The 21,274-nt window shown below is 44.4% G+C and overlaps 1 protein-coding gene across 1 annotated transcript in view; it reads left to right on the top strand.

Moving 5' to 3' along the window:
* The window catches only part of PHIP (pleckstrin homology domain interacting protein), an 863,049-nt gene that overhangs the window by 185,965 nt on the left and 655,810 nt on the right, over positions 1-21,274 (top strand). The window contains exon 12 of the mRNA XM_030199061.1: positions 13,270-13,368. Coding sequence (XP_030054921.1) covers positions 13,270-13,368 — 99 coding nt within the window. The remainder of the gene's footprint in view (positions 1-13,269; positions 13,369-21,274) is intronic.

The following is a 21,274-nucleotide window of genomic DNA, read 5'->3' as shown; positions in this document are numbered from 1 at the left end:
TAAAAGCAGGAAGCCGGCAAAAGAATTGCTTGGACTGCTAAATGACCGAGGAGTAAAAGGGGCGATCAGGGAAGACAAAGCCGTAGCGGAGAGATAGCACCCTTACAAACAAGAGCCTCACATAAGCATAACTCGATACCATGGTTCAACGATGAACTGAAAAGCTAAAAACGCAAGCCAGGAAATTCGAACGAGCATGGAAAAAAAACAAAAGATGATCATGCACTCAACACATGGAAACAAACCCAAAGAAAATGCACATACGTAATAAGACAGACCAAAAGATCATACTATAAAACTAAAATAGGTACAGATTACAAAGACTCGAAGAAATTATACCAACTTGTGAACAAACTCCTAGACACCACCTTGGTCACTACAAGAAATACATCTCATCCGCAAACAAACTTGCTAAGTACTTCAGTGAAAAATTTGTAAACCTACACAACACATTACCTCAGGACAACACCGATATCGAAAACTTCCTTAACGAGTTGGACCCAACCTTTGAAGAATACCCAGTTGATCGAACCTGGTCAAACTTCGCTCTCCTCACCGTTGAAACAGTTACCAGGCGATTAGAAGGTTCACCAACACTCACTGTAAACTAGATACCTGTCCCAGCTACCTAATAAAATCCACCCCTATCCGCTTCATAGCGGACCTCACATCCAACCTAAATTACATGCTTCAGCAAGGCCTCTTCCCTAAGGAAAATGGCAATATCCTACTTACCCCAATACCAAAATATATCAAGAAAAAAACAAATGAAATCACTAACTACCGTCCAGTAGCATCTATCCCGTTGGTAATCAAACTGATGGAAATCATGGTAACCAAACAACTTACTGATTATATAAACAGATTCTCAATATTACAAGAATCACAATCAGGATTCTGCCCCCTCCACAGCACTGAAACAGTACTAATTACTCTCCTAGCCAAATTCAAGCAGGAAATAGCAACAGGCATCCTTCTCCTCCAATTCGACATGTCTAGTGCATTCGACATGGTAAACCATAATATATTACTAAGACTACTAGATTACTTCTGGATTGGTGGAAATATACTTAGCTGGATCAAGGGTTTCATAACCACAAGAACATATCAAGTGAAATCAAACTCAAACATATCATCACCGTGGAAAGCAGACTGCAGAGTACCTCAAGGATCACCACTATCACCGACCCTCTTCAACCTAATGATGACCCCACTATCCAAGTCCTTATCCAACCAAGGCCTCAACCCTTTTATCAAATCCTCTTGTTTTCCTTGACTTTTTTGTAACACCAATTGTATTCTTAACCCTGGTATGGCGATGCCATAACAGGTTTTTGTAAGCCACATTGAGCCTGCAAACAGATGGGAAAATGTGGGATAGAAGTGCAATAAATAAATAAATCTAATCAGATGATGTCAATTATACATTCCTTATAAACGCGAACTGACAGAAATCACCAACAAAATCAAGCTCAGCTTGAACATCATGGACTCACGGGCAAATGCATTTCAACTAAAACTCAATAAGGAATTATTAGGAAACGGAAATGGGTCTTGATAAACCGCCTTTCTGAGTTTTTTGCAACTACACATTCAAAGTGGTTTACATATATTCAGGTACTTTTTGCCACCAGGCTCTGTTCTTTCCTGGTTCTCCTCCTACCTCTCGCTTCACACCTTTAGTGTACACTCTGGTGGATCCTCTTCCACTTCTATCCCACTACCAATCGGTGTACCTCAGGGTTCTGTTCTCGATCCTCTCCTGTTCTCCATCTACACTTCTTCCCTTGGTTCTCTGATATCATCCCATGGCTTTCAATACCATCTCTACGCTGACTCCCAGATCTACCTCTCTACCCCTGAAATCTCAACCAGCATCCAGACCAGAGTATCAGCCTGCCTATCTGATATCGCTGCCTGGATATCTCAATGTCATTTGAAACTTAACATGGCCAAAACCGAGCTTCTCATCTTTCCCCGTAAACCCACCTCTCCTCTCCCCCTTTCTCTATTTCTGTGGATGACACTCTCATTCTACCTGTCTCATCAGCTCATAACCTTGGGGTCATCTTCGACTCCTCTCTCTCCTTCTCTGTTCACATTCAGCAGATTGCCAAAACCTGTCGTTTCTTTCTCTATGACATCAGCAAATCTGTCCCTTCCTCTCTGAGCACTACCAGAACCCTTATCCACACTCTTATCACCTCTTGCCTAGATTATTGCAGCCTGCTTCTTACCAGCCCCCCACTTAGCCATCTCTTTCCTCTTCAATCAGTCCAAAACTCTGCTGCGCGACTCATTTTCCGCCAGAGTCGCTATGCTCACATTAGCCCTCTCCTCAAGTCACTGGCTCCCTATCTGTTTCCGCATTCAATTCAAACTTCTCTTACTCTACCGCTCCCCAGTACCTCTCCACTCTTGTCTCTCCCTACATCCGCCCCCCCCCCCCTCGGGTACTCCGTTCTGTGGATAAATCTCTCTTGTCTGTCCCCTTCTCATTTACTGCTAATTCCAGACTCCGTTCTTTTTATCTCGCTGCACCTCACGCCTGGAATAGATTTCCCGAGCCTGTACGTCTAGCCCCGTCTTTGGCCGTTTTCAATTCAAGGCTAAAAGCCCACCTCTCGCTGCTTTTGACTCCTAACCACTACTCACTTGCCCTGTACCCTTTTATCCCCACCTCTTTAATTCCCTTACCTCTTAGTTGTTCTGTCTGTTTCCCTGTCCTATTTAGATTGTGAACTCTTTGAGCGGGGGCTGTCTTTTCATGTATGGTGTACAGCGTTGCTTATGCCTTGTAGCGCTATAGAAGTGGTAAGTAGTAGTAGTACCAGGGGCAATAGAGGGTTAAGTGACTTGCCCAGAGTCACAAGGAGCTGCAATGGGGATCTCAGTTCCCCAGGATCAAAGTCCACTGCACTAACCACTAGGCTACTTATCTGTCCATGTACTTTGAGAATATGTGCAATTTTGGTCACTTTGTCTCAAGTTCATCTTTATTTAGTATACCGCTACAGGGAGCTCAATGTACTGCTGCGGCTAGGAAAGCGAATAGAATGTTGGGTATTATTAGGAAAGGTATGGAAAACAGGTGTGAGGATGTTATAATGCCGTTGTATCGTTCCATGGTGCGACCGCACCTTGAGTATTGTGTTCAGTTCTGGTCGCCGCATCTCAAGAAAGATATAGTAGAACTGGAAAAGTTGCAGCGAAGGACGACTAAAATGATAGCAGGATGGGACGACTTTCCTATGAAGAAAGACTAAAGAGGCTAGGACTTTTCAGCTTGGAGAAGAGACGGCTGAGGGGAGACATGATAGAGGTATATAAAACAATGAGTGGAGTGGAACAGATGGATGTGAGGCGTCAGTTCACGCTTTCCAAAAATACTAGGACTAGGGGGCATGCGATGAAACTACAGTGTAGTAAATTTAAAACAAATCGGAGAAAAGTTTTCTTCACCCAACGTGTAATTAAACTCTGGAATTCGTTGCCGGAGAACGTGGTGAAGGCGGTTAGCTTGGCAGAGTTTAAAAAGGGGTTAGACGGTTTCCTAAAGGACAAGTCCATAAACCGCTACTAAATGGACTTGGGAAATATCCACAATTCCAAGAATAACATGTATAGAATGTTTGTACGTTTGGGAAGCTTGCCAGGTGCCCTTGGCCTGGATTGGCCGCTGTCATGGATAGGATGCTGGGCTCGATAAATCCTTGGTCTTTTCCCAGTGTGGCATTACTTATGTACTTATTCGCAGTACTGAGAGCTCCAGGGAGCCGAGAGATTCGGCACCCGAGAAGCGTCGGTGCCAGGAGGACCGCTCACCCTCTATACAGGAGGTGCCGATGTGTCGGTCTTCTGGCAGCTTGGTACCGGCTCTTGAACCCCCTCAGATTCTGCCACCAGCCCCGCAGCCTTTTCTGATGGCAGCTCTTGATGAGCGCATCAGGGTCCTTCTTCCTGAGCGTCTGGAGGGATTGCTGCGCCAGTCTACTTCAGTGGCAGGGGTGCTTGCGCCTTCTGCATCGACTGTGGAAGCGGCATTTGTGCCTTCGTTTGTGGTGAGGTCCCCGTCGGCATCGACGTCGGCCGCCACCTGGGTTGATTCTCCCTCGTCGGCGGAGGAAGCTTCGCCGCAGTCCAGGCAGGGGTCGACTTCTCAACATCCCCCTCGAGGTTGTCGTTCCTCAACGTCGAGACAGGCTCGGGTTCGGGCTGCTCTTAGAGAGCTTTTGTCTGATACCGATGAGTGCTCGTGGGAGGAAGAGGAAGATCCCAGATACTTTTCTGAAGAAGAGTCCTACGGGGTCCCCTCTGATCCTACTCCACCAATTGAAAAAAGGATGTCTCCCCCTTAGAGTCTTTCTTTTTCCTCCTTTGGTCGGGAAATGTCTAAGGATATTCCCTTCCCTGTGGAGGTTGTGGATGAGCTCAGGGCCGAGATGCTCGAGGTCTTGGACTATCCATCTCTACCCACAGAGGTTGCAACGGCCCCCTTGCATAACACACTCAATGAAGTTCTTATGTGAAACTATCTAATCCAGTGGTCCCCAAAAAAGTTGAGTCCCAGTACAGAGTCCATGGAGAGCCAGTAATGGTGAAGGCCCAACTTCCTCACTATTCCATGGTGGTGGACTCTGCTCTCAGAAGAGCCAAGAGTACTACAGACTATGCCTCGGTGCCCCCAGGCAGAGAGTCTAGGACCTTGGATTCTTTTGGGAGAAAGACGTATCAGGCCGCTATGCTCACAGCCAAGATCCAAACATACCCAGCTCAACACGAGCATCCACTTGCGGAACTCGGTGAGGCAACTGTCCAGTTTGGTCGAAGCACTTCCTCTGGAGCTCGTCGAACCTTTTCACCAAGTGGTCAGGCAGCAGAAGGCGTGTCGCAAATTCCTGGCCAGGGGTACTTACTACACTTTTGATGTGGCATCCCAGGTAGCTGCTTAAGGTATAGTAATGCTCAGACTCTCATGGCTACGTGTTTCTGACCTGGATCAGAAGACCCAGCAGTGAATGGCGGATGTTCCTTGCCGGGGGGGGGGGGGGGGGGGGGGGGATATAACCTTTTTTGGAGAAAAAGTAGAGGACATGGTCGATTAGATCAAAAAGCACCATGATGCTATGGATTCTCTGTCCCGCCGGGCGTCTTCTGCTACTACCGCCTCATCTAGGAGTTTTTTGTTGTTATAATTTTTATTAATTTTTTATATACTTATTACAGAAATTATCATACTGCAAAAGTGTAATACAGCCATTAAATACTCATGACATGAGAAAAAAAAAAGAGAAAATAATAATTCAACAAATTGTCTAAATAAAGACAGATATTGGCTTCCTTAGACCCCAATAATGGGGGGGGGCAGGAAATAGTGAAGATATACAGAATCAAAACATATAAATGAAAATTTTGGTTCCGTCAGTCCCAATAAACTCTTACTCTATCGTTGTTTAGTGTCTAGGAAGGTCTGAAGCTGATCAGGCATATAGTATATATATTTAACTTGATTCAACCTGATGACACATTTACAGGGGTAAGCCAGGAGGAAAGAACCTCCCATATCCAATACTTTTGACCTCATAGATAGAAACTTTTTACGTTTTTCTTGTGTGGATTTAGTCACGTCCGGATAAAGCCAGATCCTTTGGCCTGCAAATTCTCGATTAGTAGATTTAAAGTAAAGACGCATTACTGCGTTTAAATCCTGTTGAAATACAAAGGAAATTATCAATGTCCCCCTTTCAGGTGATTCCTCAATTGTTTGCTCCAAAATGGCTGTGACATTTTGTAAATCAATAGAATTTTCTGTCCCGACTTTTTTCATCGTACTAGGTATATAGTAGATTTTATTCAAAGGAGGAAATACTTCTTGGGGAAAATTTAAGTTTTCTTTTAGATATCTCTGGAATATATCTTTTGGAGATTCTCCCAATATTCTAGGAAAATTCAACATTCGGAGATTTAATCTCCTATTGAAATTCTCTATCTGTTCCAGTTTTTCTTCTGACTTTCCATATTGTCTTTTACCACAGCAATTTTTAAAATCTTCAGTTTGCTTTGTCTCTCTCTGTAAGGCCTCAATCTTCGAAGTAAAATCTTGTTTTGCCATATCTAGTGGAGCCTTTTCACTTCCCGTCCATTGAAAGCAAAGTCTTTACCTCATCCGAAGATTGTCTCAAGGTTTTTTCTATTTCCAATAACTTCAGCCAGATCTTGCCCAGCTCACCTCCGTCTCCTCTGCAGCTGCAGTTATCTTTACAGAGCCAGGCTCCCCTCTGGGCTCCCCAGGATAGCCTTTCCGGGCTCCAAGAGAAACCCCGTCTCGCTCAGGGCAGTTGCAGGGCAAGGAGGCGTCGTAGAAGGCGGGGAGAGAGAAACTTCTATTTCCTGCGGGGGATCGCTTCACCGACCCCACCCGCTAAGGACTCCGCTCCGCTTCTTCGGGACAATGCAGGGAAGAAGCGTTCCAAACCTCCGCTTGCCGGTGTGGACGTCGCGGGGTGAAGGGGAATCCCCCGAGTCGTCCCTTTTCGTTTGGTATGCGGCATTGCGAAAAAAAACAGGTATATAATTTTAAATTCCGCAAGCAAAGGCAGGAGCTCGCTTCCAAAGCATCTGCTCACGGCGCCATCTTGACACGCCCCCATCTAGGAGTTTTTTTGGGAGAGAAGAGGAGTGCTCCCTATTCCTATGCTAGGCGTAGGTACACTCCTGCTTCTCTGCAGCCTGCCCAAGCTCAGTCCCAGCGTGCTCGTTCTCGTCAACAGCGTGCGTCTAAAGCCACTGAGGGCTCACCAGGAAAAGCAAGGGACGGGCTTTTGACTGGCTCCCGTGCAGCATAGCCTCAGAAAAAGTGTCTGTGCCGGATAACTTGCCGGTCGGAGGGAGGTAGATATTTTTTTCACCAAAGGTGGCCTCTTATAACCTCCGACAGGTGGATTCTTCAAATAGTCCGGTTAGGATACACTCTCATTCTGAAATCCACGCCTCCAAATTGTCCACTGGGGGCTCAGTCCTTCAGCTCCCAGCACAAGCAGGTACTTGCAGAGGAACTCTCCGCCCTTCTAAAGGCCAATGTGGTCGAAGCTGTTCCACCAGGGGAAGAAGGGCTGGGATTCTATTCCAGGTACTTCCTTGTGCAAAAGAAAACAGGGGGGATGCTTCCCATCCTAGACCTAAGGGCCCTGAACAAATTCCTAGTCCGAGAAATGTTCAGGATGGTTTCCCTAGGCACCCTTCTTCCCATGATTCAAGAAAACGATTGGCTATGCTCTCTGGACTTGAAGGATGCCTATACACACATCTCGATACTCCTAGCTCACAGGAAGTATCTTCGATTTTGGCTGGGAACACAGCACTTTCAGTACTGTGTACTGTCCTTTGGCCTGGTGTCTGTGCCCAGGGTCTTCACAAAGTGCCTGGCAGTTGTCGCAGCATTGCTACGCAGACTGGGAGTGCATGTTTTCCCTTATCTCGATGATTGGCTGGTGAAGAGCACCTCAGAGGCAGGTGCTGTACAGTCCATGCGGATGACTATTCGAGTACTGGAGCTATTGGGGTTTGTAATCAATTATCCCAAGTCTCACCTTGTGCCAGTTTAGAAATTGGAGTTCATTGGAGCTCTGTTGGGCACACGGACGTCTCGAGCTTATCTTCCCCAGACAAGGGCAGACAATCTCCTGTCCCTAGTGTCCTTGGCTTGAGCGTCTCAACAGATAACATCTCGGCAGATGTTGACACTTGGGGCACATGGCTTCCGCAGTTCATGTAACTCCCATGGCATGCCTACATATGAGATCAGCTCAGTGGACCCTAGCTTCCCAGTGGTGCCAGGCCACAGGGGATCTACAGGATGTGATCCATCTCTCCACCGACTTTTGCAGTTCCGTTCAGTGGTGGACCATTCAATCCATTTTGACCTTGGGACGTCCATTCCAAATTCCTCAGCCACAAAATGTCCTGACGATAGATGCATCCCTCCTGGGGTGGGAAGCTCATGTAGATGGACTTCACACTCAAGGAGCTTGGTCCTTTCAGGAAAAGGATCTTCAGATCAACCTCCTGGAATTACGAGCAATCTGGAATGCTGTCAAGGCTTTCAGAGATCGGCTGTCCAACCAAATCATTCTAATTCAGACAGGCAATCAGTTTGCCATGTATTACACCAACAAGCAGGGGGGCACCGGATCTCGCCCTCTGTGTCAGGAAGCCGTCCAGATGTGGCTTTGGGCACATCGTCACGGCATGTTTCTCCAAGCCACTTATCGGGCAGGCGTAAGCAACAGTCTGGCCGACAGGTGAGCAGGATAATGCAACCTCACGAGTGGTCACTGAATATGGGCTTAGTCCGCAAGATCTTCCGAGCGTGGGGCACCCCCTCGGTGGATCTTTTTGCCACTCAGATCAATCACAAGGTCCTACAGTTCTGTTCCAGACTTCAGGCCCATGACAAACTAGCGTCATATGCCTTTCTCTTACATTGGGGGACAGGCCTTCTGTATGGGTATCCTCCCGTACCTCTAGTAGGGAAGACTTTGCTGAAATTCAAGCAAGACCGTGGAAGCATGATTCTGATAGCGCCCTTTTGGCCCCGTGAGATCTAGTTCCCTCTTCTTCTGGAGTTGTCCTCCAAAGAACCGTGGAGATTGGAGTGTTTTCTGACCCTCATCACCCAGAATGAGGGGTCTCTTCTACATCCCAGCCTCAAGTCTCTGGCTCTCACGGCCTGGATGTTGAGAGCTTAGAAATTGCCTCCTTGGGTCTTTCAGAAGGTGTCTCCCAAGTCTTGCTTGCTTCCAGGAAAGATTCCACGAAAAAGTGTTATTCTTTCAAATGGAGGAGGTTTGCCCTCTGGTGTGACAGCAAAGCCCTAGATCCTTTTTCTTGTCCTACACATACTCTGCTTGAATACCTTCTACACTTAGAGTCTGGTCTCAAGACCAACTCCTTAAGAGTTCACCGTAGTGCGATTAGTGCCTGTCATCAACGTGTAGAGGGTAAGCCTATCTCTGGACAGCCTTTAGTACTTCGCTTTGAATGGTTTGTTTTTATCAAAGCCCTCTGTCAAACCTCCACCAGTGTCATGGGATCTCAACGTTGTTCTCACCCAGTTGATGAAAGCTCCTTTTGAGCCACTGAATTCCTGCCATCTGAAGTATTTGACCTTGAATGTCATTTTCTTTGTGGCTGTTACTTCAGCTCGTAGAGTCAGTGAGCTTCAAGCCCTGGTAGTGCATGCACCTTATATCAAGTTTCATCATAACAAAGTAGTCCTCCGCACTCACCCTAAGTTCTTGCAGAAGGTGGTGTCGGAGTTCCTTCTGAGAGGAGATCCGCCGACAAGCGGAGAACTCAAACACCCCACGGTAAAAACAGAAGAAAGCAAAAAGTGGGAGAGCGACCAAGGATGCCAGAACCTGGAGGATGTTTGTTAATAAAGAATTTATTAAAAGTTTTGAAGACTCTCCATTTCTTAACCAAAGTTTTGAAGACAAAGAATTTAAGATCCGAAATAGAGTGATTTGCTGAATGCCAATGTTCGACCAGGGGAGCGGACTCAATCTTACGTTTAATGCAGCTCCTATGCTCAATAATTCGGGTCTTTACTGCTCTGAGAGTTTTACCCACATATAACCTTGGACATGGGCAAACAATAATGTAAATTACAGATGAAGTATTACAATCTGAGGTATGGTTCAGTTTGAATGATTTCTTAGTTTTTGGATGGATGAAATTAGTAGTATCGATACAATGGATGCATACACTGCAACGTCCACATTTGCGGTGTCCAAGTGGTGATGGTGCTGCCGTAATGTCCGGCAGCGTGGAGGGCACAAGGTATTCTTTCAAATTCTTGTTTCTAGAGTAGGCAATGACCAGTTGTTTATCTTGAAAACATTCTAGTCCTTCTAGGATGTGCCAGTATCTCCTAATTGACCGTGAAATGTGCTTAGCTAAAAAATAATATTTTAATGTACACACTATATCAGGTGTATTCTTCTGTGTTGATGGTTGCAATAATTCTGAGCGATCTTTCTCTATAGCCCTATTGAGTCCATTATTAATGTGTTGAAGTGGATAGCCCCTGACTGAAAATCTATCTTTCAAAATCCTTGCTTGATGGTCGAAATCATCAAAGTCTGAGCAGAGGCGTCGAAGACGAAGAAATTGACTCAAAGGCAAATTACTCTTCAAACTGGGGTTGTGATAGCTTGAATAATGCAAAAACATGTTATGATCTGTGGGTTTTCTGTAAATACTCGTTTTGAAAAAATAGTCAGTTTTTGTAATTGAAATGTCAAGGAAGTGAATGTTGTTACTATCATATTCTAAAGTGAATTTGAGATTCGGATCTTGACTATTCAGCCATTGATGAAATGAGAGGAGAGTTTCCTCGTTGCCTTGCCAAAGAATGAAGACATCGTCTATGTAGCGTCGATAGATTTTAATGTGGTTTGCAAATTGATGGTTGGTAAGGAATTTTTCTTCAAATTTTCCCACATATAAGTTGGCTAAATCAGGTGCCATACTGGCGCCCATGGCGGTGCCTTTAATCTGTTGATAATACGTATCATTAAAGCGGAAGTAATTCTTAGTAAGCGCTATGGTTGCGCAAGTCAGAATCAAGTGATTGGGTATTCTTCGGTGCGTGGTCCTTTTTTATAAAATTTCTTCAATTATATTCAATGCTTCAAGTTGAGGAATGTTTGTGTATAACGACTCAATGTCCATGGTTGTTATCGGACCATCATAGTGTTCGAGGATGTTAATCATGTGGGTAGTATCTTGCACATATGACGGAATAATTGGAACAAAGGGCCGTAAGAAGAAGTCCACAAAAATAGATAATGGTTCTAAAATGGAGCCGTTTCCTGAAACAATCGGTCTTCCGGGTGGATTTTCAGTGGACTTATGTATTTTTGGGAGTATGTAAATGGTTGGAATAACAGGGTGTCTCACCTGTAAAAATTGCCTTTCTTTTTCGGTAAGGAAGCCCATCTTAGATGAAACACTTATAAGTTCTTCTATATCTTTCTGAATTCCTCCAGTGGGGTCATCTTGTAAAGGGATATAAAAATTTGGATCATCTAATTGTCGCTGAACTTCTTGTACATATTTAGCTCGATCCATAATTACTATACCTCCCCCTTTGTCCGCTGGTTTGATCACAATAGAAGTATTGGTGGAGAGATCTTTGATGGCTCTACGTTCTAGCGTTGTGATGTTATAATAACGGGGCTTGATATTCTTCTCAACTTTCTTAAGATCTCTATCCACGCATTGATGAAATGCTTCAATCAGTGGGTGTGAAGGACCGGGGGGTATCCAAGAAGAAGGTTTTTTTTACCACCGAGACCTCTTGTGTTGTACTGAGATTATTAGAGAATGCCTGTATAATCTGTAGCTTACGATTAAATTTAAAGAGGTCTACTCGTGTCTGAAAAGCATTGTATCCACTGGTGGGTACCAGTCAGTTGCCTTGCCAACATTTTTTCCTCGTCCTCATACCCACCCTGGAGATGGTAAGTTGCACATCTTCGACTATAAGAGAGCATTGGCCTTTTACGTGGAGCGGACAAAGCCCTACAGACAGTCTGCCCAATTGTTTCTTTCAGTCCCAACAAGAGGGGAGTCGCCCTTGGAAAACACAATCTCCAATTGGCTAGCAGATTGCATATCCTTTACTTATGGCCCTCTAGGGTCAGCCCAGCTTGGGCATGTCACGGCTTATTATGTCAGAGCCATGGCTGCGTCATTGGCTCACTTGAAGTCAGCCTCTATTGAAGAGATTTGTAAGGCTGCAATGTGGCCATCAGTCCATACATTCTCACATCTCACTACTGCCTTCAGCAGGATACCCGACGTGACAGTCGGTTTAGGCAGTGAGTTCTGCAGAATCTGTTCGGGGTTTAGAATCCAACTCCACCCTCCTAGGCCCATTTCTGTTATGTTCCAGGTTGCACTCTCACTTAGTTGTGTTTCTTTTCAGGTCAATCTCTGTTATGTCCTTGCTGTTGCGAGGCCCAATTGACCAGTGTTCGTTGTTTTGAGTGAGCCTGGCTGCTAGGAATACCCCAGTTGTGAGAACAAGCAGCCTGCTTGTCCTTGGAGAAAGTGAAGATACTAACCTGTAGCAGGTATTCTCCGAGGACAGCCGGCTGATTCTTCTCACAAACCCACCCTCCTCCCCTTTGGAGTTTTTGCAGTTCTCTGTTTTGCTTTTTATTAAACTGAGGAGGGCACGTGCGGGATTCGCGGTGTGTTCTGCCTGCTCGACGGAGCGTTCTGGAGAGTTCTTTATTTTGCTATACAAAATTTTGCCAGTCTCCTGGGCTGTCGCGGATGACGACTCGATCGTGAGAACAATCAGCCTGCTGTCCTTGGAGAATACCTGCTACAGGTATGTATCTTCACTTTATCTGTACCCTTTCCTCCACTTCCAACTCCAGACTACATTCCTTTTATCTTGCTGCAACATACGCCTGGAATAGAGTTCCTGAATCAGTACGGCAATCTCCAGCTCTGGTCGTCTTCAAATCTAGGCTAAAAGCCCTCTTTTTGAGGCTGCTTTTAACGCCTAACTCCTATTCACTTGTTCAGTACCCATACCTGTTTTATCATTCCCATCTTAAGTAATTCCCTTATTCCTTATTTGTCCTGTTTGTTTGTCTATCTTGATTAGATTGTAAGCTGTGTCGAGCAGGGACTGTCTTACATGTTTATTGTACAGCACTGTGTACGTTTAGTAGTGCTATAGAAATGATAAGTAGTAGTAGAAGGCATAGTGGACAAAATGATGATAGCTGACTGGGAGGCAGAGGCTTGTGGAAGTTGAGAATGATTGGGAGAGTATGTATTGGGGGAAATATGGGTTGGGAGAGAGAAGGTGGGCTGAGAGAGAGAGAGCCTGGAGAATGAAATATGCTTATTGCTCTGAATACACCTGAGCATCTGGACTTCTTACAAGATTAGAGGGGGACCACTCTCCTTTAATACTCAGGGTTCTGGGCACCATTCACTTTATCCAGCAGTGACCTTGGCTCTCATATTGAAGTCTTTAGGCTAATATGGATCCTGCCTCAAAAGTAGTGGAGATCACTGTGTTTGACTGTCATAGATCATGGAGTATAGCAGCAGATGCTGACAGAGTAGTGTCTTCAGGTTTACTGTATCATCAGTTTCATATGATAATTTTAACTGTTAGATGTTAATATTTCTGTTTTTTTTTTTAATTTCCTGCATTTTAAAAAATTATTTCTTTTAAAGATTTGTTAGCGGAAGTCGTGATGGGACAGCACGCATCTGGCAGTTCAAGCGAAGAGAATGGAGAAGCATTTTGCTAGATATGGCTACCCGACCTACAGGGTAAGAGTTGGCAAGTAGTTTGTGTTAGAAAATTTTTGTATGGATATTTTCAACTTAAGCTGGCGATTGCAACTGATCATCACCAGTGAAACAAAGAAGCCATACACATTGATCAGCCAATTGTTTTATGCTTGTATAAATTACGTTTCTGGAGCTTTTTGGACATGGGCAGATCTTTTCCATGTGCTGCTGGTATTTTACCTCCTTAGTTTTTGGCTATTTAGTGCAAGTAGGATTTTCACTGAAACACCTCATACAGGTAGGTTTTACTTTAAGCTTTTTTGGTTCTGTTTTTGTGTTTTTTTGGTCTTTACAAAAGATCCCTACCTATATAGGTTTAGATTTTTTTTTCCAGGTATAAATTTTGGTTTCTTTTTGAAAAGTAGTTGATATCTCTGTGAGTCTACTTTTGTATCAGCTGCTCAGTTGAGAAATATTTTTTTCTTATGGATATGCTTTTTGTAGGAATTGTTTCATCATGAGTTTGTAATTGATTTTCTCCAGGGACAAGCAAGACAGCAGTTATCACAATTGGGTGATTGACATCTGATGGAGCCCGATACAGACACTAGTCAGCATTCAGAATAGTTCTAGAAAGCTTTAGTAGCCCTGTCTGCGCATGCACGGACACACTTTTGCTGGCCTCAGCTGCCTTGGACTATCGGTCCACCAATCTCACCCTATCCAGTCCAAACTCAGCTTTTCTCCAATATTTCACTCTTTCAATCATTTAATTCGCAATCTGTAGCTTACATCTTAAGCTTATATCACATAGATGTCAGAGTCCTATTGGACAATCTTTCTGATTGGAATATCGGTCATCATCTTTCTTCAGGGCTGAGAGGATGTGTGTTTGCTTCTCATCAGCACACCATTACTTTTAGAGATATTTTTGTTTTCCCTCCATAGCAGTGCGGGACACCCCCTCCTTCCTTATTTGTTTTTGTTTCTCTGTTAGATTTTAAATGAGCTGAAAAACTTTATTTTTTCGTGGCTCCTTGGCCTATGTAGGCCTGAGCTTCATGGTTTTGAAGAGTTTTCTCCCTTCTCCGTAATTGAGCTGTTTGATTTTGCTTCGGCTATTTTTCCTCCGAAGTTCCATAAAATTTCCAGTGGTTTTAATAAGTGTTTGCAGTTTGGTCATCTCTTTGACTGACCCTCACAGCTGGTGCTTGCCTTACCTAGGATCTAAATGTAATTGACCATGACTGTAATTGTAAACTGTGTCCTCCAGTGCAGAAAAAGGACCCTTAATATTCAAGCGGTGCTGTGCGAGGAAACATTTGGCACATCTAAGACTGGTCCATTGCCATTAGCATTGGAAGCATTGGTCCCCATGGCTTTAGGGGCTGCACCGGACACTGAGGACATGCCAGCACTGAGTACGTCTCTGCCAGCCTTGACGGTGGGCGTCACTAATGTGCATCAGGATTGAGCATCATTGGACCCAATACAGAGTACAAGACAGGATTTGACCTCATTCTCCTCAGCACCAAGGAGTCGTAGTATTGTGTGTCGAATAGAGGTGAAGAAGCATTGACATTGGACATCTCTGAAGCATGGTGCCAGGAGCTCCAGGACACCAGCATTGCCGGTACCTGAGAAGCGTTGGTACTGACACACCAGCCTTGCTTGAAGTAAGGACCTAGCCTCTGATTTGGCCTCATCAACTTTTCAGACTGTTTCCATACCAGCACCAGCCGTGCCTTCACTGATGCCTGTCCCCGAGAAATGGATATGAGCCATGCTGCAGGAAGAGATGTAACGCATCTTGGCGTAGTGTGATGCAGAGGCATTATGGGCATCGGTGTTCACCTTGGTACTTCTACAGCCGATCCTGAATGCCCATGCACTGTCTTTTGGGCTGTGCCTTGACATCGGTACCTCGCTGAGCATCGAAGTGAAACTGGCTAAAATGGTGCTCCTCTTCAGCCTGTTTGAGGAGGAAGTTTCCTTGAACACTCCTGCCTGGAGTTAGGCTAAATGAGTCCAGTAGTCTGAGGTGAGTACAGACTCAGACTTCCAGTGAGGAGGAATACTTTGGTAAATCTGATTTGGACCACTCCTGGGTGTCTGAGGGAGGAACCAGAGGACTTCATGGAGGAGGGCTCCCTGAGTCTTCGCTCTAATCCATCCCCACCTCAAGAAAGGAGATTCTTACCTAGAGGAGTTCTCCTTTATCACCTTTTTAAGGGAGATGGTAAGGATGAGCATGAGGCAGAGATATTGGACATTCTTGACTAAGATTCCTCTTCCAAGGAAGCTGTGACAGTGCCCACTGGGAAACTCTGCTGTATGTGCAGCCTACTCATAAGAAGGCAGATTCTATGTATAAAGTTCAGAAGGCTCCCAGATTTGAGAAGCAGCAGTTTCCTCGCCATTCTGTGGCGGTCGAATCCTCTCTCAAAAGGGCCAGACATTCCAGGACCTACTCACTGGTACTCCCATGGCAGGATGCAGAAACTGGAATTTTTGGGAGGAAAGGTTATCAGGGCTCTATGCTCGCTTCCATCATACAGTCCTTCCAGCTCTACGTGATCTTCCACTTGAAGAACTTGGTGTGTAGTGTGGTGGAGATCTGTTGAGCTCCATGAGTTAGTGGCCAAGCAGAAACACTGAAAGCACATGGCTTGGGCAACCTACGATGCTTTAGATGCAGCATTCAGAGTCTTCACTTTGGGTATCAGAATGCGCAAATTCGGTTGTATGTTTCATATTTTGAACCAGCTGTTCAGGAGAAACGTGTGGATTCTAGCTTATTAATTAACACATTAAAACAGATTGGTCAGTTAGTTTTCCTTTATTCAGAGGGAAAATTTGCCATGGCTGAAGAAGGCACACAAGATTAAACACTGACAGAAGTCAGGTTTCTCCCATGAGCTTCTTGCCAGGCACAGGGAGAGTATAAGCTTATATAGACATAAAAAGTTTACATCATAAGGTAAGTTAAAATTCAGTTTAGTAAATCATCAAAATAGAAAAGAAATGAGACTTTGACCTTTAGCCAAAATAGATGAGTTTCAGGACAGAAAGCATGTCTTAGGTAATGCTTTCTCAATATGGTGAGAGAACAAGAATAATTACTAATTCTTGTCTATCTAAATCATTTTTTCAGAAACATATAGACTGAAAAATAGTAGATGACATAGTAGATGACTGCAGAAAAAGACCTGCATGGTCCATCCAGTCTGCTCAACAAGATAAACTCATATGTGCTACTTTTTGTGTATACCTTACCTTGATTTGTACCTGTCCTTTTCAGGGCACAGTCCGTGTAAGTCTGCCCAGCACTATCCCCGCAACCCATCCACCAGCCCCGCTTCCCAAAAATAAAACAGTTTGCACTAGAAACTTATCTTGGAGAAGTTTACCTTTCTTCATAGGGCCCTTAACTACAGATAAGCAGCTCTGTTGAAAGTAATCATAACTGAGGGCTGCAGATTGAGGGCTGCAGATTTATCTGTTGTACCCCAGAGAGAATTTCTGCAATTTTACAGACCAAAGATATTTAACCCTAAAAGTTCCAGATCCACAATTCACTCCTTTTGTCAAATGAATCTTCCTTAGGAATCATTTAGACAACATTCATCAATTTTTATTAGTGATTCTGTCTCTAATATCTCTTCACAGTTTCCCCCATCGAACGTTAAATCTGCATACCCAGTTGGTTCCTCAGCTGAGTGATTTGTAACATACGTTATTTAAGAGGTCATAGGAGGTGTTTTTAATGTGGTTATCTGTTTAACATAGTATTAGAGACATTGCATACAACACTGTAATCCAGCACAAGTGATAAGTATTACTATAATCACTACAACTATAATCTGCATAATTTTTCTTCCCCAAGATTCCGGTGTGGATTAGGAATTGGTTATTGGACAGAAAACAGAGGGTAGGGTTAAATGGTCATTCTCCAAGGACGATTTTAATGACAGGTTACATATTACTAACAGCAGATCAGCAATTTCATGCTTGAGTTCTTTGAGTACCCTTGGATGTATGGCATATGGTTCAGGTGATTTACTACTCTTTAATTTGTCAATTTGGCTCACTACATCTTTCAGGTTCACTTAGATTTCTTTCAGTTCTTTCGCATCATCATCCTTGAAAACCAATTCTGGTACAGGCAGATCTCTTTCATCTTCTTCCGGAAAAACAGAAGCAAAGAAATCATTCATTTTCTCCGCTGTGGCCTTAACCTCCCTGAGTGCCCCTTTTGCTCCTTCTTGATCTAATAGTCCCACAGATTCCCTCACAGGCTTTTGTGCTTCTGATGTACCTGAAAATGTTGTTACTGTGAGTTTTAGCCTCTGCAGCAAGTTTCTCTTCATAGTCTCTTTTAGCCTTCTTTATTTACTAGTAAAAAAGGCCCGTTTCTGACACAAATGAAATGGGCGCTAGCAAGGTTTTCCTTGGAGTGTGTATGTTTGAGAGAGTGTATGTGAGAGTGACTGTGTGTGAGAGAGAGAGTGAATGTGCGAGTGTGTGTGTGAGAGAGAGTGAGTCTGGTTGCGAGTGTGACTGTGTGAGAGAGAGAGTGTGTGTGTGAGAGAATGAGAGTGTGTGCAAGTGCGTATGTGAGACGTGAGAGAGAGAGAGTGTGTTTCACACAGATACAGTGTGTGCGAGAGAGAGAGTGTGTGTGAGACAGACAGACTCTCTGTGAGACTGAGTGTATGAGATCAAGAGAGTGTGTGAGTGTGTGACACATAGAGAGTGAATGTGATACAGTGTGAGACATAGAGTGTGTGAGAGAGAGAGAGACATTGACTGTGAGAGAGAGTGTGTGTGTGACAGAGATACCTCCCCTTTCCCTCTCTGGTGTCAGACCCCCCTCACTCCCTCTCTCTGGTGTCAGGCCCCCCCTCTCTCTCTCTGGTGTCTGAGCGTTACTGTGCAGGACGCTGAGCTCTGGCTGTGCTTCAAGGAACTGACCAATCCTATTTAATAGAATGCACCTCCAACATTCTGAAGCTGAGAAGCCTCGTGTGGTTGGTCACTTCTGCTTGTGACGAACCCGGAAGTATGTGATGTCAATTCAGGAGATGGATACAGAGAGCAGGAATGCCTCAGCCATGCACTCAGCTTCAGAATGTTGGAGATGCGTTTTATTATATAGGATGCTTTGCCATCTGACATGCCAGTGCTTATGTTGCTTCTTATTTTCTTCAGTTGGGTCCTTTTTCCATTCTTTGAAGGACTATCATTTAGCTGTAATGGCCTCGTTTACTTCATCTTTTAGCCATGCCTTCTAACGTTTTCTCTTCTTTCCACTTTTGCAAATATGTGGAATGCATTTGGACTGGGTTTCCAAGATGGTATTTTTGAATAATGTCCACACCTGATTTAGTGTCCTAACATTTGCAGCTGATCCTTTTAGTTTCTTTTTAACCATTTTCCTCATTTTATTATGGTCGCCCTTTCAAAAATTAAATGCAGCTACAGTAGATTTCCTTTGGGGGTTCATCCCAGATAGTAGCTCAAACTTGATCATGTTATGATCACTGTTTCCGAGGGGACCCATCATCACCACCTCTCGCACTATGCCCTGCACACCACCAATGACCAGATCCCTGTGAGCTTGTTTCCTTTTTGTAGTGTGCTTTAGTGTGCTACTGAAGGTTCCGCGCTTTTGCGGCAGGCGGCATGGCGCTCGTGGATGTGTGGTGGGAGCAATGTGTGGTGTGAGTAACAGGGCTACGTGGACCGTGTTACCCTTATGAGAGTACATGGCCTGCTGTCCTTGGTGAATACCTACTATAGGTAAGTGTCTTCACTTTACTGTCAGTGGCACAGTATTTTGAATTGTTCTTTTCTCTTATTAGTTCATGTTGAGAGTGTCTCTAACAATGTTTATTGATATTGTGGAGCTTTTTTGGGAAACTGGTGGTGGTTTTTATGATGATTGGTTTTCTGTTAAGCTACGCTTACTGAGGTCTCTCTTTTATATAACAGTTGGGAAAGCGTTCTCATCCACTATAATTTTGATTTTTGTAATTGTCCTTTTGTGATTATAATATTCTTCTGATATATATAGTATGTAACAATTCCAAGACGTGTTAGTGTTTCCTAGTGTCTCCCATGGTCGATGGGAATTGAGAATATGGAAGAGCAAATGAACTATAAAGTGCAGAGATGTATTTTTGAATGGAGTTCTTTGTTTCCAGATGGCTTGAATAAATAACATTTGTTTATTTCTAATAGACTAGCCGTTGGGGGGGGGGGGGGGTTTCCGAGCCCCACCTCGGAGTCGCCGCCACCGCCCCTCCACCCGGGCCGAGCAGCACTGTAAACTTACATCAGCACGCAGCAGCAGGCACATCAGCAAAGCTGCCGTCGGGGTGGGCTTTCTTCTCTGCCTGTGTCCCGCCCTCGTGTGACGCAACGTCGGCGAGGGCGGGACAAAGGCAGAGAAGGAAGCCCGACGGCAGCTTTGCTGATGTGCCTGCTGCTGCGTGCTGATGTAAGTTCACAGTGCTGCTCGGGCCGGGTGGAGGGGCGGCGGCAACTCCGGGGGAGGGGGGAAGGGGGAGCGGTTCTGACGTCTGCAGCATACCAGTAGAGACTTCCCTCTCTGTCCCGCCCCCGTATTGAAGCGGGGGCGGGGCAGAGAGGGAAGTCGCTACTGCGTATTTGCGAGTGAGTACAGTCACTCGCCGTTTATATGTTTGATGTGCATGATTGGATAGAGATAGTCACCTGACCCGGAAGAAACTATATAGAAAAAACTCCCTGCCATCACCATTTGGAAATAGCAAATGTTGTTTGTATTTGAGAATCAGTCACAAGTAGAAGAAACAATCTCCACGTATGAAGCACATCAAGCACAAAACAGTAGAGGAGACAAAAAGAACCTCTCACAGCTGGTGTCCAAATTTTCTTTATCAAATCTTCCAAATGGTTCTACAGCAGATGAGACCCAACATGACTCGTGTTTTGGCCATACTGGCCTGCCTCAGGGGTCTAAAATAATACATTATAAAAATGAGGTAATATATAAAACATGTGAAACATACGTATATTCTTTTTAAAACAAATGGAATCCTTCCTAAAAGGTTGTCACGTCATTTGCATCTCCAGAAAATCCATAAAAAATTTATTGAGAATACAAAATAATATAAAAATGAAGAAAATATAAACATATCTAACCAGGAACACATACATATTGTACTACTATGGTTCCAGTTACTTGCATGTATTTATATGTACATGAATATGAACAATAATTAAACTTTTTCACAACTTGACCTCTCTACTAAAACAAAGGTTGTCATATCAAATGAACAGTCAAACTTCATAAAAACTCAAAATACTAAATGTTGTCCACTTTATTAAAATACATTTCAAAAATTCAAAAAAAAGAAAAGTATAAAAGTCTAAGCTTAAAATCATGAACTTCAAAGTTAAAATACTTCTGTGGTGTTCACTTTGAAAGGGATTGTATTTCACCCCGTTCGAGTATATAACTTCCCGCGGGAGGTGGTGGAAATGAAAACGGTAACAGAATTCAAACACGCGTGGGATAAACATAAAGGAATCCTGTTTAGAAGGAATGGATCCTAAGGAGCTTAGCCGAGATTGGGTGGCAGAGCGGGAGGCGGGGATAGTGCTGGGCAGACTTATACGGTCTGCGTCAAGAGCCGGTGGTGGGAGGCGGGGCTGGTGGTTGGGAGGTGGGGATAGTGCTGGGCAGACTTACACGGTCTGTGCCCTGAAAAGGACAGGTACAAATCAAGGTAAGGTATACACAAAAAGTAGCACATATGAGTTTTTCTCCGAGGACAAGCAGGCTGCTTGTTCTCACTGATGGGTTGACGTCCTCGGCAGCCCCCTCCATCGGAAAGTTTACTAGCAAAGGCCTTTGCTAGTCCTCGCGCGCCCATGCGCACCGCGCATGCGCGGCCGT

This window comes from Microcaecilia unicolor, chromosome 3, assembly GCF_901765095.1.
Source record: "Microcaecilia unicolor chromosome 3, aMicUni1.1, whole genome shotgun sequence".
Classification (NCBI taxonomy): domain Eukaryota; kingdom Metazoa; phylum Chordata; class Amphibia; order Gymnophiona; family Siphonopidae; genus Microcaecilia; species Microcaecilia unicolor.
Note: the sequence above shows the minus strand (reverse complement) of the source record. Positions and strands in the feature narration are given on the sequence as shown.